The 18,868-nt window shown below is 42.2% G+C and overlaps 1 protein-coding gene across 1 annotated transcript in view; it reads right to left on the bottom strand.

Moving 5' to 3' along the window:
- Positions 1-3,054: 3,054 nt before the first annotated feature.
- The window catches only part of LOC126425265 (fasciculation and elongation protein zeta-2), a 428,469-nt gene continuing 412,655 nt past the window's right edge, over positions 3,055-18,868 (bottom strand). The window contains exon 8 of the mRNA XM_050088235.1: positions 3,055-5,258. Coding sequence (XP_049944192.1) covers positions 5,242-5,258 — 17 coding nt within the window. The 3' untranslated portion in view covers positions 3,055-5,241. The remainder of the gene's footprint in view (positions 5,259-18,868) is intronic.

Consider the following 18,868-nt stretch of genomic DNA (forward strand, 5'->3'; position numbering starts at 1 on the left):
GAGATCGGTTCGGACACTGCAGACATGAACCTCTCGGAAGAGGTGTGCCGTCGTCTTCCTGCTTCTTCTGAATTGGCTTACACAGCCAGTAATGGGGGCAGCGTACAGTTTAATGTGGGCTCTGAACTGCGGTGCGATTTTGGAAGTTTTCACATTAACAAATTGTTGCCACACGTGAAAGATGCAAGTTTCAGTAAAAAGTTCTCGGGCCGACTGAGAATCCGATCCCCGAACTTTGGATTTGCACATATTGCTAAACACCCTGCGTCCTCAAATACCGGATCACTACTTAAGAATATATTGAACAACTCTTGTATACTGTTTCCTTAGTACACGAATTGTGCTTTTCCAGAATCCTCTCAACAAATCATGTTATATGACAAAATCCAGAAATTCACCACTAATTGTGTAATAGGATACTGTCAGTTTCAGTCTCTCAGTTGTGGACATCACCACGAATTTATTTGTAGCACATGTGGCATTCGATATGCCAACCTGGAATAATGTCAAAGTCGTTACAGATGTCCTTGCTCCCATCCATTGGCAATACTTACCTGTAGGCAGCTGCATTATCAGCAATCGACAAGTGGGCACTGCTGACTTCATCTGATAAAGTTTGCTAATATATATTGAGATCAATAATGATTCCATTGTGCTTGGGGCACACCTGATGATAGTTTTGTGGTACATTTCTGTCTTTTATACCATATCACATTCTGTGGATAAAAAATTCTTGAAGCCAGTCACATATTTGAGGACATACTCCATATGACAGTATATGTATTACCAGTCAGTATTGTCAGATGTGTATTGGAAATGTAGTAAAATGGAATCTACTTGCTTGTTTACATTTACTATGGGTTGGCACATAATGTTTCCATCAGCTTCAAGTGATAACAGAAGCTTGGTGAATGCAAATATGTAATAACTTAATAGTCGTAAATACAATTACACAAATGGGCAATCACTACAATATGTAGCACATATTGGCAGACCTCACTACACCCTGAAAATAACTTCCCTGAAATGTTCTTTGTTTGCCTGTATACACTGTTGAAGGGACTGCGAGAAAGCGTCCGTAATAAGCCTTAATGTATCCTGCAGAATGGCACTTATTTCGCAGCAAATGGAGTTCGTCAGTTGTCCGCGAATTATTGGCAAAGCCCCTTTCCTTCACAAAATCCCAGAAGAGGTAATCCATGACTGTTAAATCTGAGAAATGGGATCACATTGACGAAACAGGATATTACACTCTTTGAAAATGTTCGTCAGAGCACAGCTGCGCTAACTGTGCTGTGCAAGCCGTTGCTCTATCCTGCTGAAACCAAATGTCATTTGGCCATCTTCTGCCTGCAATTTTGGAATAAGGAAATTCTGCAAAATTTGGCAGTAATGGATGGTATTCACTGTTGCTACACACCCGGCATCATCCTAAAATAAAAATCGGGACCAGTAATCCAACATCTGTGAGCTTCACACCAAATCACAAGTTGTGGACTCACCTGTGGCTTTTCATGTAAACACTGGATTTTCCTCAGATCAATACCAAATATATATATTTTTTTGCTAACATATCCATTCGTGAAAAAATTTGCTTCATAAAACATAAGCCATAGTTGGAGCAACAGTGCTGTTTTGTTAGTCATTGAAATAATGTTGTGACATAGCAAATTGGAATTACTCCATCTGTTATGACTTCAGCTTCTCCTATTAACAGTATTTTTCCCTTGTTCATTTATTAAATATTGTACATTTTCTATATACTGTACGTGTGGGAGGTGTTCAAATATTCCAAAACATCAGTTAAACTGTTTCTCACTTAGATTCATTATTCGAGCTAATAATTTTGATGTGCTGATCGTAATGCTGCACTTGATTTCACTGGGAAATCACTTAATTAAAAGTTATACCTAATTGAAAATTCCACTACAGTATAGATAAACCTGTGTGATCTAATATATTTTTGGGCATAGTGATATCACCAATTATAAAGATTTGCAGCTAAACTTTCAAATAACACATTTCCAATTCTGTGAAATTAATTCACAAGATAATTAATAGTTTTCATTGCAGATTTTGCATCTATGCTTATTAAATTTTGACCTTTGCCATTATACGTTTGCAGATCTGAATTTTATACACAATATGTCACACTTCATTAATTGAATAAGCCATTAATTAAGGTTTTTGTCTAAGCTGTTGAGATTTTTTGATATGGCATTTGTATTCCTAATGCAAATGCATAAAATGATTGCATTAACTTTTCAAAATTTCTAGACCACCACATTCTTCACAAACCAAATTTTTATCAATACTTATTATCGATCCAAGTAGTGAAATATGATGGAGCATTTTATCAAAGGATTGTATATTTTCTAAAATTTGTTCACACATCAGTCTTTAAACAGTAAAATGCTACTCAAAATCGACAGTCTTTGCCCAGTCATGGTCAAGCTAACAAACATGTGGTATCTGTGACAATCTACTTCCAGTGTTTGCTCATGCCACAGCTATGTGCAATTTGTTAAAAAAAATGTTCATCAGCATCCACAAAAACTCAGTAGTGTTCATGTTTAAAAATTTTCAGGTTATTTCTGTAACTCAAGTTAATGAATATTGTGACCGATTTGTTTAGTGGTTTCACATGATTGTGAAGTGGAGAATGGTTTTTTGCATGAATGTTGTGTACAAAATCTGTGCTAATACCTTGATGTGGTCAGGAAATGTCATTGTACTGAAATTTAGAATATGGTTTAATGTCTTACAACAATGGACACCAGGGAACAAAGTTCGATACAACAGTTCTGTTATCCTTCTTGTAAAAATGCTGAGACCAGTACTGTTTTTCCAGGTAATTGGGGTGATTCATTGCACAAGAGATTAGTGATAAATTTTAATTTGGGAGTGGGATACTGCTTCAGCAATGTAATATATAACAAGGAACTATCAATTTTATGCCACCTGGGAAGTAAAAGGAATCATATAGTTTTACTGTGTTGATAATGATTGTCTGGAGGGGGAGGGGGGGGGGGGAGAGAAATAATTGAATCAAAGAACATTTGTTTTCCTCTTTATTTCTCAGTATTTTACAGTAATATTAAGCTATTCTTATTCCTCTACTGGTACAATCTCACAGTATGTCACACTGCAGGACTTGTGCCATTTCTTGTGTACTTCAATGCACACACACAAAAATAAAGCTCATTGTGTTTGACATTACATTTACTATTGGCTGATGCAATCACTTGACATATTTTCAAAACAGGTAATACAGAACTTACTACCCTATGAACAGTGTCCCTTTCATAAGTAATAATTAACCTACAAAAAGAAATCAAGTGGTTAAGTTGTCCAAGGTTTTGAAAATCCCTTTTTTTTTCTTCTTTAGTGTAGCATAAGCATTTCTCTTCCCATTCAAAATTGTGCACAGAAAAAGAACGTGCTCTGACTTACTCGGTAATCTTACCTTTCATTTAATTCCTGTGACACATTAACACTGGTTTTTTCTCATGGTACTTTTGTGGGCGCAGTAAGTTGGTTTTTGCGAGAAGATTATAACACTTTGCTAATAAACTGTGATGTAGATCTTTTTTCCTTTCCTTTCCTTTTGATGTAGCAGGTCTTGTGTGGTAAAATATCAAAATTTTATAAAATGCACAGTCAGTAAACTTTGTTAGGACAGTGAAACAATGTTGCCACAGAATGTTAGCTATTGATAAGTAAAGTGCTCCAACCAGCAAACTTGTTCAGAAATATGGAATATGTTTGATGCTACTGACTTTTTTAAAAAAAATGGCTTTCTCTGTTGCAGAAAAGAGAAAACTATGTGCACTCTGATTTCCATTTTGATATGATACTACACACTGAATGCTTCTTTCAAATGTCTCAGAATACTGAATTAATGCAACAAAAGTATCATCAAAATTTTCGATCTTGTGCAACTTTTATGGATGATTTTAAACCCTTATTAATGTCTACCTCAACTGCTACAGTCCTTTTCTAAAGTTAAACTTTCTCAAACATAATTATTGCAGTCAGGCTCTTCTACATCATACCATTCCAAAAAGCTGATGACTCATCTTTAACATGACTTCTCTTCTTCTTCCTGTTTCATTTGCAAATTTAAGACCAAATATAGTGCAGAAGGTAAGCAGTGCTGGAATTTTTAGCTCCTGAAAAATCATTTAAACATGTTCATTATGAACTTTTCAGGCTTCTTCCCAAAACCAGAGACAGCATTTGTAAAAGAATCTTACAGCAGGTTCTGAAGTAATGTTTTGTAATGACTCACACTTTAATTAACTACAGTGAAGGAAGTGATACAGCAAGGCATTTCTAACTAACTGAAGCAGCACAACTGCAACAATGTAGGAATTAAATAATAAATAAAATTGTAAATACAAAAATATCAACCATTGCATTTTGTACAAAAATTATAAGGTTCAGTGTCTAACACTCAGAAACCAATATATATATTTATATAGACATCTTTAGAGTAATATACAGCATTTACATAATATTTACTTTACATTTTTAATTAATGCTTTAATTAAAGATTTGAGATACATATGCACACACATAAATATGTGGAATGGCTGCTGTCAATACATAAAGCTGATGAACAGGTAATGTTTTGCAGTGGAACTGGGCAACTCAGTATACCAACTGTATTGCTAACAGGCACAAGTGTAATATGTGATCACTCCCTTTATTTATCACAGAGTGTTTTGTAATTTGAAGTTTCTTGTGCTTTATAAGTCAAATATAGATTTTTTTTGTATAAATTTTTCCACTGAATTATAAACGTTGCTCACAAATCTAGCAGGTCCAGTTCTAGTGGGAAGCCATATGGGAGTACCTAATAAACTGAACTGGTATTTGTGGTAACTCTTGTGGTTTTAAGGTTTTGTTCCTGTGCCTTTAATTTACGAGTGCCTGTTTGCTTGATAACACTGAGCCTAAATTACACATAATCAAGAATAATTTGAAGGTATAAAGAAGGTGCATGCTGAAATGTATAAAATGGATTGGACAGTGCAAAATTTTGCTCCCCTTCCCGATAATCACTCCTGTCGCACATTTTCAGATCACTCCATTTCATACATCGCAGAACTTGTGTACAATAAATACTTGTTGCTGAGATAGCTAAGATACAGCATACGGCAGATGCACATTTGAGAAAATGTGCTTCGACAAGGATTGTAGTATACCTCCAAAAGTAGAACAGAGGCGGCGATAACTTTACGTCGGACATAAAACTGAAACAAATAAAAAGAGATATTTATGGTAGACGATCTTGGGCAACTCTTTTTTTTATAAGCAGAATTCAGTATACACACAAAATTGAGAAGCATATGTAATAAACTTTATACCACTGACTAGGAAAACAACGACATACAAATGATTAGTACCACAGACAATGTTTATACTATATGCTATTACTACATTCTTTTGCAAAATGATTATGTCAGAATACATTTCTCAGATTGTGTCTTGTAGGTGGTTTAAAGAACTTGTAAAACTATTTGGGCTAAAATAGTGATAGTTTTGCAGTAACCATGGTCTTATGTGCACAGTTCACTGTCATCATCAATGAGACTATTTTCTGTTGCATTAGAGTGTAATATAAAATAGCAAAACATATAAAAGTCCAGGTGTCAAAAGCTGGTGGAACACCTATTCAGAAGCAACTAAAAACATACATGAAATGTTCAAAAAACTATAATTCGATAATGCAGAGACATGCTATGATTTTTCCCCACTGTAAAAAACATGGGATAACACAAGTTAGCTAAACAAATTAGAGATGAGTGTACTGCATGAATATGATCTAAACAGACAATAATTCAAAACTAAAAGTACAAGCTTCCAGTCTTCTCAAGACTAAATTTTTATGAGAAGTAGAGAAGAGAACATAGCAAGAAAATAAGAAGTACAAAGAAAAATGGGGAAAGAAACTTACAGAAAGAATAAGTAATTGAGTGATTGCTTTTTCTGTTCGAATCTGATGGGATTTGAATCTATTTTGACTTGACAGAAGCACAGCACTGAAACTAAGTGATGGTTTACCTCAGAGGCCTGTTTTGGCTTCCTTCCTTTTCAGTCTGTATACATATATATATAACTTACTGGAAACGTCTTCAACAAAATTCATTTACGCTGATGACATTTGTTTGGTAATACACAGCTCCAATTATTCTGATGCTGAAACCACTTTGTCCACTGATACGGAAGCCTTAGATGTGTACTGCAAGAAATGGTGTAAAGCCTCAGAAAAGGGTTATATCTACATTTTTACCTATGCAACAGACAGGGAAATTAAAAACTAGAAGTCAAATTCATAGGCCAAATCTTTTCATATTCCAGTACACAAAAATACCTAGGAATAACACAAGATAGAATTCTAACTTTCAAGCACACTCACAGATGTAGCTGCTAAAGAGGATGTCTGAAGTAATGTTCTTCAAAAATGTGCTGGTAACTCATGTGGAGCTAATTCTTATGTTTTAATATCCATAGCCTTGGTTATATCATACTGTGTTGCTGAATACTGCAGTTTGGGTCAATAGTGCTCAGAAGATAGACAAGCAACTCAATCAGGCAGTGTGAATAATTATGGGACCTATTTCAGCATACAAACACCCTATGGCTTCCTGTTCTCAGCAGAATCCCACCTCCAGCTCGAAGAACTTTAGAAGCTCTGCGGATGATCTGAAACAACATTTAGAAGAATCCTCGGCTATCCTCTCATCCAGATATCATACAAGCACAACACCAACACACCCCACAGGGAGTTCATAACTCTTTGGCGGGTTTGTGCTTGGCTAGCAAGGGGTCCCAGCCTTTGCAGCATCTTATCCTTCCATGCTGCATGTCTATCCTCTCACTAATCTTTTTCCACTCCCTTGGAGAACATGTCTGGGATCTTTTTGAAAATTTGTTCTGCATTTTCAGTAGCCGATATCAGAGCAGTTACTCCACTGTTTTTCGTTCCTCTTTTCTTTCTTCCCCTCTCCTATCCTTCCTCCGATTTGGTGTTTGAGGTTCCTCTTTTTCTTCTTTCTCCCTGTGTGCTCCTGAAGGCTGCCCACGCATCTGACACGTAACATGTGACCGGGTAACGCGTAATTCCCAGCCCTGGGTTGACAGGTAGGGTTCGCACGTATCCTCTGGTACAGACTAGGCCCAGGAGGGGATGGTTGCCTGAACTACTACCTTCCCAAATTGCCGATTAGTCCCTCTGTCAGGTGTTCGGGAGGTGTGACCTGAGGTGTGAACAATAGCATAAGGCGGGTGCGCCCCCCTCTGAGAGGGGGCCAGTTGGAAGGAGTGCACCATCGGAGATGCTGGCAATCATGGGGATTTTCTTGCAATGAGCGAATTGTCTTTTTCACAGTCAACGTGTAGTAAATGTAAACAGAATGAGTGTAATGAATCAAAGACCCTCTCAGCTTCACTGCAGTTCCTCATGGTTTTACTTAATGAAGACAGTCAGTCCTTCGCTATGGTAAATCTGTTTATTATTCAGAAAGGTGTTGATGCAATTGCTGGCCCCATGAAATCCTGATCTCGTTTACACAATGACAATTTGATTTTCGAGGTAACTTCTGATTCACAAGTACAACAACTGCTTGCAGTTTCGCTCCTCCATGGCTATCCCGTTCATGTTGAGGCCCATTGAACATTGCATTCTTCCTGTGGTGTTACACAAGGCTGCTCGATGATCTGAGTAAGGCAGAAATCCAAATGTAGCTTTCTGATCACGGTGTAATTGCCATTCATCGGGTCATGAAAAATGTAGATCCATCCTTAGTGCCCACACGCACTCTTTTTCTGGCCTTTGATAGAGTGGTGCTTCCGTCCAAGATCAAAGCAGGCTATGAAGTTATCACAGCCCAATCGTACATTCCAAATCCAATGCCCTGCTACCAATGGCACATTTCTACCACACTTGAATGTCTTCTCAACAACCGACCAAACGTGTAACCTATGGTAGGGACGTGAGCGAGGGCAACTGTCTGCCGCTTTCTACTTGCTGCATCAACTGCAATGGTGACCATGTTGTCTCCTCTTGAGATTGTTCCATGTATCTTGATGAGCGGGCTTTCCAGGAGATCAGCGTAAAGGAAAAAGTGGCTTACCTGGTCACTCGCAAGTTACTGGCAAGTCGCAAACCTTGCATTCTACCATCTGGCACTTACAGTACCGTTCTTGCTCCATGAAGGACGTGGCCACGCAGACGTGCGACCTCAAATTCACCACTGTGTCATGGTAGCATCCCTTTTCTCCAGCTGTGCAAGAAGCCACCAAACATTCACTCCCAGAGTGAAATCATCAGCTACACAACTGGCAGGCCCGATGGACAGAAGGAATTATCTTGCGATGACTTCCTACATCCCTCTAGTCAACAAACACCTGAGTCATTCTCTGCCGACTGGAAAGGCTCCAAGAAGTCAAATAAAGGCAAATGGTCTTCTCCTTCACCGACTCTATGATCCTCTTCAATGGTGTGACCACGTGATACCCTCGTCCAGGTGACCTCTGTGTTGCTTGTGCACACGGTCAACCGTTTTTCGGCCCTGAACTCAGCAGATTGACAGAGGGCGAATGCTGACGCCTCTGTAGACCTGAAGGTTGGCACTTGGCAGCTGCCAAGGTGGCACCCCTTCATTTTCTGCCTCATCACCTTTTCTCATTATGACTCTCCTTCAGTGGAACATTCATGGCCTCTGATCAAACAAAGAAAATTTACGGCTGCTCTTAGAATCGCAGTGTCCAGTTGTTCTCTGCCTGCAGGAGACTGGATTGTATCCTCATGATTGCTTTAAGCTCTCGCGTTTCTTCCTGATCGTTTTGACCTTCCCCCGAGGACAGCATTCCATCTCATGGGGGTCATGCTGCTCATCCAGGATGACATTCCTAGCCAACCCATCTCCATGACTATGTGGCTTCAGGCTGTTGCAGTTTGCCTTTTCCTTCCTCTCTTGACCTTTTCCCTCTGTACCGTTTACATCCCTCTGTCATTCCATGTCACCAGGGTAGACTTCCTCCAGCTTATTGGGTTGCTACCTCACCTCTTTCTGCTGCTCAATGATTTTAATGCGATCCATCTCCTTTGGGGTTCTCCTAGAATCTGTCAGAGAGGTGCTATCGTAGCTGATCTTCTCAATCATCTGCCTTAAACCTGCAGCACCCATGTTCCTTTCAGACTCCACACACACCTATTCCCATTTGGACCTATCCTTCTGCACTGCCCAGCTTGCTCATCGTCTGGAGTGGCCCATTCTCTGTAACACATACCTCAGGGACCATTTCCCATGTGCTATCCGTTTGCTGACTCCTACCCCACCTATGTGTACACCCAAATGGCAGCTTACTAATGTCGACTGGAGACTTTCTTCCTGGCGACCTTCGATGTACAACATTTCTGCAGTTGTGATGAACATGTAGAATCTATTACAAATATTATTCTTACTGCCACAGAACGTTTCATTCCTTGCACTGCATCTTTACCAGGCTGTGTCCCAGTCCTTTGGTGGATTGAGGCATGCCTTGACGCAATTCGTGCGTGGAGATGTGCTCTCCGCATTTTTGACTATCGTCCTATGATGTAAAACTCATTCATTATAAACAGTTGCACGCACAGTGTTGTCGCGTGCTCTGGGATAGCTAAAATGCTAGCTGGATTTCACTCACAAGTTCTTTTAGCAGTTCCACTCCCTGTTTCATTGAGTGGGCCAACCTCCGACAGCAATCTGGGACCGTGATCCACTCCTCAATTTCTGGCCTGACTGTAGCAATCGAATTCATTGTGGACTCTATTGCTCTCTCCAACACATTGGGCCGCCATTTTGCTGAGATTTCGAGTTGCACTCACCATCATCCTGCCTTCCTACGAGCGGAGGATGCTCGGGCGATTCCCTTCTCATCTCAGAATCGTAACTGCTACAGTGCTGCCTTTACTATGAGGGAGCTAGATCATGCTCTCACTTCATGCTGATCCTCCGCCACATCTCGGCAGAGGGCAAGTTTCCCAGACGCTGGCGTGAAGCCACTGTTATACCCATATCTAAGACTGGTAAGGACAAACACTTTTCTTCTAGTTATCACTCAATTTCTCTCATCAGTTATGTTTGCAAGGTGATGGAACGTATGATTCATGCCTGGCTGGTATGGTGGCTTGAGTCTCAAAATTTATGAACCACCGCGCAATGCAGCTTTCGTGCTCGCCGTTCTGCAGTTGACAGTCTCATGACTTCATCCACCCATGTCATGAGTGGGTTCCTGCAGAAATCTCAGACTGTGGCCATGTTTTTCGATTTGGACAAAGCCCATGACACCTGCTGGAGGACTGGTATCCTCCATACCCTCTACACGTGGGGCCTCAAAGGCCGCATGCCCCATTTCCCTCAGGAATTTTTAAAAGACCGTGTTTTCAAGGTATGTTTGGGTTCTGCCTTGACTCAGACACCTTTATCCAGGAAAATGGTGTGCATCAGGATTCTGTCCTGAGCGTCGCCCTCTTTGCTATCACCACTAACCCTATTATGGGCTGTCTCCCAGGGGGCATCTCCAGCTCCCTTTTTTTCAACGATTTTGCCATGTATTGCAGCTTTCTATGGACTTGTCTGATTGAGTGGCGCCTTCAACGATGTCTCGATCGTCTTTACTCATGGAGCATCGACAATGGCTTTCATTTTTCCATTGACAAAACCGTTTGTATGAATTTGTGGTGGCACAATTGGTTTCTTCCACTGTCTTTACATCTTGGGCCTGTTGCTCTTCCGTTCATTGAAACTATGAAATTCCTGGATTTCGACAATAAACTTTCTTGGTTCTCCCACATGACTTAAGTGGCAGTCCACTGTATGTGGTCCCTCAATGTCCTACGTGTCCTCACTGATACTTCCTGGTGAGCTGATCGAACCACCCCCTCTGTTTGTTCCGGTCCCTTGTCCGTTCGATACTAGACTATGGATGTTTCGTTTTTGCATCTGCATGTCTGCCCTCTTATGCCGTCTCAATTCTATCCACCATCGTGGCATCTGTTTGCCACCGACGCCTATTTCACTAACCACGTTGAGAGTCTGTAAGCAGAAACTGCCAAAATACCTCTGTGTTACTTCTGTGACTTTCTTCTCATTTAATATGCATGCCATTTGTCATGCATGGCCAACCATCCTATGCCTCCTTCGTCGATGACTCCTTGGATCTCCAGAATGGGGCGTGTCTGTCTTCTCTGCAACCTCCTGGAGTTTGCTTTCAGCTCTTGCTCCACCAGGTTAACTTCACGCTGCCTGTAACTTTCCTGGTGGGAGTGAACCCTTCACCACCGTGGCTTCTTGCGGCGGAACGTGTTCACCTTGTCCTTCATTTGCTTCCTAATGACACTACTCCAGCCTTGCTCTATCGCCTTCAGTTTCACAACCTTTGCATGGAACTTGCGATAGTACCATTATGTACACAGATGGCTCTCAAACTGACGTAGTGTCGGGTATGTGTTCATCATTGGCACCAACGTTTTTCGGTATCAGTTTCTGGAACACTGTTCAGTATTCACAGCAGAGCTCTTCGCCTTGTATCAGGCCACGGAATGTGTCGAGCGACATTGCGGCATCTGCTCAGACTCTCTCAGTGCCCTTCTAAGACAGTGTCAGCTGAATACTGTTCATCGCTTCATGCAACGGGTCCAGGATAGATGTGACTGACTTGCTTGCTCTTGATGGAGCCACTGTGATGTATATGGGTTCCTCATCACGCCAGTCTGACAGGAAACGAGGCTGCTGCCAAGGCTGCAGTCCTCGTCCCTCCACTTTGGCATCACCACTGGAAACAAACTCCAGGTTATTAAGCCTTTCCCAGTTGCTTGGGTGACCTCTCAGCCCTCTTGCTGTGAGGAGATTATTTTAACTAGGTTGCGTATTGGGCACTGTCGTTTTAAACATCGCCGTTTGTTAAGTGGTGATCCCCCACCACTTTGTGCACATTGTGCTCAACTTTCGACGGTCCGCCATTTCCTGATGGAATGACCTTTTTTTTAAACCAATTACGTTCTCATTTGTGTTTGCCGTCTAAGTTATCAGCCGTTTTATCGAACGACGTGCGGGCCATCGACCACATTTTACTTTTTATCCGTCGTAGCAATATGGTGAAGCCCGTTTAATTTTTAGTTCTGGACCTCCGTTTCTCTGTGGGACATCTTATAGACTTTTCTCCACGTCCCTGTTTCAGCTGTCTTCTCTTCCGTCGATTCGGATTGACGTGTAGTCGTTTTTAACTCCTCTCTTTGGCTTTGTTTTTTACAGTTTTGACATGTGTGTGTATGACCCTAGTTGTTTTTGTGTCCTAAAACAAAACACAACACAACTGCCCAGCTTCCCCATCATCTCGAGTGGTCTGTTATCTCTGACATGTACTGGAGCGACTATTCCCCTTGCGCTGTCCGTTTGCTGACTCCTACCTCAACTACATGCACATCCAAATGACAGCTTTCGAAGGCCGGCTGGACGCTTTACCGCTCCTTGGCGACCTACGAGGAACATCATTTCCCCAGTCATGATGACAAGGGAGAATATCTTACAAACGTTATCCTTACTGCCGCAGAACGTTCCATTCCTCGCAATTCCTCTTTACCACGCTGACCGAGGCATGCAATGATGCGATACGCGTGTGCAGACGTGCTCTCCGCATTTTTAACCGTCATCCTATGATGAAAAACTGCATTTGTTATAAACAGTTGCGTGTTTTCGAATTCTTCGGGATAGAAATAAAGATAGCTGTATTCCCTTAACAAGTTCTTTTAACAGTTCCACTCCCTCTTCTTTCCTGTGGCAACCTCCGACGGCTCTCTGGGACCAAGGTTCATTGCTCAGTTTCCAGCCTGACAGTAGCAGATGATGTCATACTGGACCATATTGTTATCTACAACACCTTTTTTGCGAAGATTTTGAGCTCCACTCACTACCATCCTGCCTTCTCCGTTGGAAACGAGTGGGGAATGCTTGGGCGATAGGCTTCTCTTCTCAGAATCCTGAGTGCTACAATGCCGCCTTTACTGTGAGGGAGCTAGATCATTAACTTCGTCCCAATCCTCTGCCCCAGGGCTGGACTATGATCACATTCAGAAGTTGCAGAACCTCCCTCTTGCGGGCTAGCACTTTCTCCTTCATACGTACACTACTGGCCATTAAAATTGCTACACCACGAAGATGACGTGCTACAGACGCGAAATTTAACTGACAGGAAGAAGATGCTGTGATATGCAAATGATTAGCTTTTCAGAGCATTCACACAAGGCTGGCACCGGTGGCGACACCTACAACGTGCTGACATGAGGAAAGTTTCCGACCGATTTCTCATACACAAACAGCAGTTGACCGGCGTTGCCTGGTGAAACGTCGTTGTGTTGCCTCTTGTGAGGAGGAGAAATGCATACCATCACGTTTCCAACTTTGATAAAGGTCGGCCTATCGCGACTGCGGTTTATCGTATCGCGACACTGCTGCTCACGTTGATCGAGATCCAATGACTGTTAGCAGAATATGGAAGCGGTGGGCTCAGGAGCGTAATACGAAACGCCGTGCTGGATCCCAACGGCCTCGTATCATTAGCAGTCGAGATGACAAGCATCTTATCCGCATGGCTGTAACGGATCGTGCAGCCACGTCTCGATCCCTGAGTCAACAGATGCGGACGTTGGCAAGACAACAACCATCTGCACGAACAGTTCGACGACGTTTGCAGCAGCATGGACTGTCAGCTCGGAGACCGTGGCTGCCGTTTACCTTGACGCTGCATCACAGACAGGAGCGCCAGCGATGGTGTACTCAACGACGGACCTGGGTGCACGAATGCCAAAAAGTCATTTTTTCGGATGAATCCAGGTTCTGTTTACAGCATCATGATGGTCGCATCCGTGTTTGGTGACATCGCGGTGAACTCACATTGGAAGCGTGTATTCGTCATCACCATACTGGTGTATCACCCGGCATGATGGTATGAGGTGCCATTGGTTACACGTCTCGGTACCGAGCGAGGTGGCGCAGTGGTTAGCTCACTGGACTCGCATTCGGGAGGACGGCGGTTCAATCCCGTCTCCAGCCATCCTGATTTAGGTTTTCCGTGATTTCCCTAAATCGTTTCAGGCAAATGCCGGGATGGTTCCTTTGAAAGGGCACGGCCGATTTCCTTCCCAATCCTTCCCTAACCCGAGCTTGCTCCGTCTCTAATGACCTCGTTGTCGACGGGACGTTAAACACTAACTACCACCACCACCACCACCACACGTCTCGGTCACCTCTTGTTCGCATTGACTGCACTTTGAACAGTGAACGTTACATTTCTGATGTGTTACGACCCATGGCTCTACCCTTCATTCGATCTCTGCGAAACCCTACATTTCAGCAGGATAATTTACGACTACATGTTGCAGGTCCTGTACGGGCCTTTCTGGATACAGAAAATTTTCGACTGTTGTCCTGGTCAGCACATTCTGCAGATCTCCCTCCAATTGAAAACGTCTGGTCAATGGTGGCCGAGCAACTGGCTCGTCACAACACGCCAGTCACTACTGTTGATGAACTGTGGTATCGTGTTGAAGCTGCATGGGCAGCTATACCTGTGCACGCCATCCAAGCTCTGTTTTGACTCAATACCCAGGCGTATCAAGGCCGTTATTACGGCCAACGGTGGTTGTTCTGGGTACTGATTTCTCAGGATCTATGCACCGAAATTGCGTGAAAATGTAATCACATGTCAGTTCTAGTATAATATATTTGTCCAATGAATATCCGTTTATCATCTGCATTTCTTCTTGGTTTAGCAATTTTAATGGCCAGTAGTGTAAAATCACATCTGGGCAGAGGGCACGTTTCCCAACCACTAGCGCGTGAAGTCACTGTTATATCCATACCTAAGCCAGGTAAGGGCAAACACCTTCCTTCTACGAGGGTTGCCCAGAAAGTTATGTAGCACCTTTTTTTCTCATGCAAAACGTTACATATGTATTATTTGATGTCTCCTGAGTGAGCGTGTAATGTTTCTGTAACTTCCGACAGATAGCACAGCTGCAGGACAGTTTTAAAATGTCATCTGTAGGTTGTAACACGGAAAATGCAATATGCATGGCACGTGCTACCAATATATAACTTTTTTTCTGATTTCTATGTAAGTATTTGTAATTTAAATGCTTTCTTTTAATAAGTAAGGACATTGCTTCACTGTATGTGTACATTTAGGTAGAAGTCTGTTGACGTTTCATTGTATTTATCTGTGTTTTACTGTGAAACTTATAAGCTCTGGGAAAAAGCCGAAGGAATTTTATTTGCATCGACTAGCAACGATAATAGCAATGCTTGTGCGTTGTAAAATCTTTGGGTAGGGAGTTGTGCAGAGCGCACGGAGAGCGAGAGACGGGTTCCACCAGTGTCTGTAGTACTGCTCTCGCAGTACAGTGTACCATATTCGGCAGCATCATTTACGTGCGCTGGCCAGATGTCAAGAGCAGGAGTGGACGGGCGGAACAGGTTGTATTAATTACGATTGCCCGTTCCTATAATTAGCTCCACAATGTGCTACCGTCTTCAACAACAACAGCAGTTCCAGCAACACAGTTTCGTCGTCTGCTCCGAATTTCGTCGTATGCACAACACTGAAGTAAGAATTCATTGGTAGAAAGTATTAACGGCTAACCCAGAAGCACAACTGAATGGGATTTGATTGATAAGATTTATTTAAATAATAATCAGTTAAACTCAGGGCGATTGTGTCCTCATTGTTACCAAGCTTGATCCTTGTTCCTTTTTTTCCTAATATGCTAACTGAGTGTCATAAGAAACAAATTAAATGGTTACAACCAGTTTATTAATGAATAATTTCTCTTTTAAGAATTTTAGCCTCAGTCTACTTTCAATTAAATGTTGTAAACAGAGGCTTCAGTATATGACTAAAGTAAAGCAATTTCATTTTTCAAGTTTGAGAATCAATCACTGGAAAAAAATCCAAATCTAACGAAATGCACAAATTAAGAGTGCGGAAGTTTTATTTATTTTACATATAGCTTGGAGCACACGGCTGTTTGGTTTGGTTCGTATTCTAGCATTTAATTCTGTTCAAGTCAGTAAAAAAAAGGCTCAGTTGTTTAGACAATAATATGAAATCCAATTTGCAAAATAAGTAACGGCAAAGTAAAAAGTGCTTTCTTTTTTTCTAAATTTCTTTGATGACGTAATGCTGAGGTCACTGAAAGTCATTGTTCACGTAGCGAAATTCAGTACTAACATACAGTTTAATTGCATATTTTCAAATCATTACTCGATTGCCTTTTTCAAAATTTAATGCCAAACATAACGTAAGAGTGGCTTCTCAGTTTTCTTTATCTTTACATTCTCACTTAAAATTAGTGTAAAAAAAAGTGGCGACCTTTAATTGCCATGTCAGTGTTTAATAATACATGTTTTTCTTTCCCATCATTTTGTACAGGATTTTGGATGTAAATTGCCCTATCGGGCTAGCGACCATTAATTACTTCCTTTTCGTTCATTAGTGTAACTCTTGGATTCATGATTTCTGTCCAGTGAAATTATAGCCCTGTTCGGTTTAATTACTTTTATTTTTAGTAGACTTTCCATCAGAAGAGTCGGTTGTACACTTTCCTCCTGCTTACTGGTATCACTTCTTTGGGAAAGATAGCCTTATACAATTAGAAAAAATCCATTAGGCATACACGCGATCCACAGTCATATTTTATATCGCAAGCAGAATAAATCGATTAATAAGAGGGAGGTTACGAGGTGATGTACGTTACAAGCAATGTGCTGTCATTGAATTTCTCAGTGTAGAGAAAGAAAGTGTTGGGAATATTCACAAACACTTGCGCAAAGTCTATGAAGCATCTGCTGACAGAAGTACAGTCAGTCACTGAGCATGGAGGGTGAGGTCATCAGAAGGCAGTTTGGCCGAGCTCCACAATTTGCAGCGGTCAGGGAAACCATCCACGGCTGTCACACCTGACGTTGCAGTGAGGTGTCACTGCCATTTGCGAGGACAGAAGTATTATGACTCAACAGTTGGCGCTGCATCTGTCAATCAATAAAGGAAGTGTGTGCAGGATGGGTCTAACAGCGTCTAACGGTGGATCACAAATCACACAGAAAATACATTTGTCTTGATTTGTTGCAGCGTTTTGAGGGCGAGGGGGAGGCCTTCTTGTCCCGGATTGTGACAGGTGGTGAAACCTGGGTTTACCATTTTGAGCGTGAAACAAAACGACAGTGGAATGGTGCCATTCCCACTCCCCACAGAAGAAAAATTTCAAAGCAACTGGTTCTGTCGGTAAGGTCATGACCACCGTGTTCTGGGACTGTGAAGGTGTGATTCTCATTGAAGTGATTTCAAGAGGCAGTACCATTAATTCTGAAGCATATGTCAACACTTTAGCAAAACTCAAGACGCCCTTCCGGCGACTTAGGCGCCACAGCAATCCCGGAGATGTTTTGCTGCAACATGATAACGCTCGGCCCCAACAAATCTCAGAGCTGCTGAACACATCGCAAAACAGGGTTGGACAGTGTTACCCCATCCACCTTACAACTCTGACCTAGCCCCCTCGGACTTTCATTTGTTTGGGCCATTAAAGGATAACAATCGAGGAAGACATCTTAAGGACAATGAGGAGGCGATTCACACAGTGAAGCACTGGCTCCACTACCAGGACAAGGATTGGTACCGACAGGGCATACACGCCCTTGTTTCGTGCTGGAGGAAGGCCACAGAACAGGATGGAGATAAATAGGGTGTATAGATAAAACACCATTCTTTCATGTGTGTAATTCTCGCCATCTTCAATAAAGAATTGTTGAAGAAAAAAAATGTGGTACATTACTTTCTGGGCAACCCTCGTAGTTATCACCTGATTTCTCTCACCAGCTGTGTTTGCAAGGTGATGGAGCCTACGATTCATGCCCGGCTGGTACAGTGCCTCGAGTCTCACAATTTACTGACCACTGCACAATGTGGATTTCGAGCGCACCATTCTGCAGTTGGCTATCTTGTCGCTTTTCCAACCCATGTCAAGAATGGTTTTCTGCAGAAATACCAGCCTGTGGCCGCGTTTTTCGATTTGGAGAAAGCCCATGACACCTGCTGGAGGACTGGTATCCTCCACGATCTCTACACTCTGGGCTTCCGTGGCCACATGCCCCATTCCCTTCAGGAATTTTTAAAAGACAGTGTTTTCAAGGTACATGTGGGTTCTGCCTTGTCGGACATCTTCGTCCACGGGAACAGTGTGTCTCAGGTTCCGTCCTGGGCGTCGTCCCCTTTTGCTAGCGCCACTAACTCTAATATGGCCTGTCTCCTGGACATCTCCGGCTCCCTTTTCGTTGATGATTTTGTGATCTATTGCAGTTCCCCACGGACTTGTCTCCTTGAGAGCATCTTCAACGATGACTCGATCATCTTTACTCGTGGAGCATTGACAATGGCATTTGATTTTCCAGTGACAAAACCATTTGTATGAATTTCTTGTGGAGCAATTGGTTTCTTCCAATGCCTTTACATCTTCGGCCTCTTGCTCTTCTGTTCGTTGAAACTACGAAATTCCTGGGGCTCATGCTTGGTAGGAAACTTTCTGGGTCCTCCCACGAGTCTTACCTGGCAGCCCGCTGTTAAGTGGTCCTTCAGTGTCCTACGTGTCCTCAGCCATACTTCTTGGCAAACAGATCAGACCACCCTCCTCCATTTGCACTAGCTCTTTGTCCATTGGAAACTACACTATGGGTGTTTCGTTCATGCATCTTCACGTCTGTCCCTCTTCCTTCCTGGAGTTCACTTTCGCCTCCTGCTCCGGCCGCTTAACCTGATGCTACCT

This window comes from Schistocerca serialis, chromosome 10 (genome assembly GCF_023864345.2).
Source record: "Schistocerca serialis cubense isolate TAMUIC-IGC-003099 chromosome 10, iqSchSeri2.2, whole genome shotgun sequence".
NCBI lineage: Eukaryota > Metazoa > Arthropoda > Insecta > Orthoptera > Acrididae > Schistocerca > Schistocerca serialis.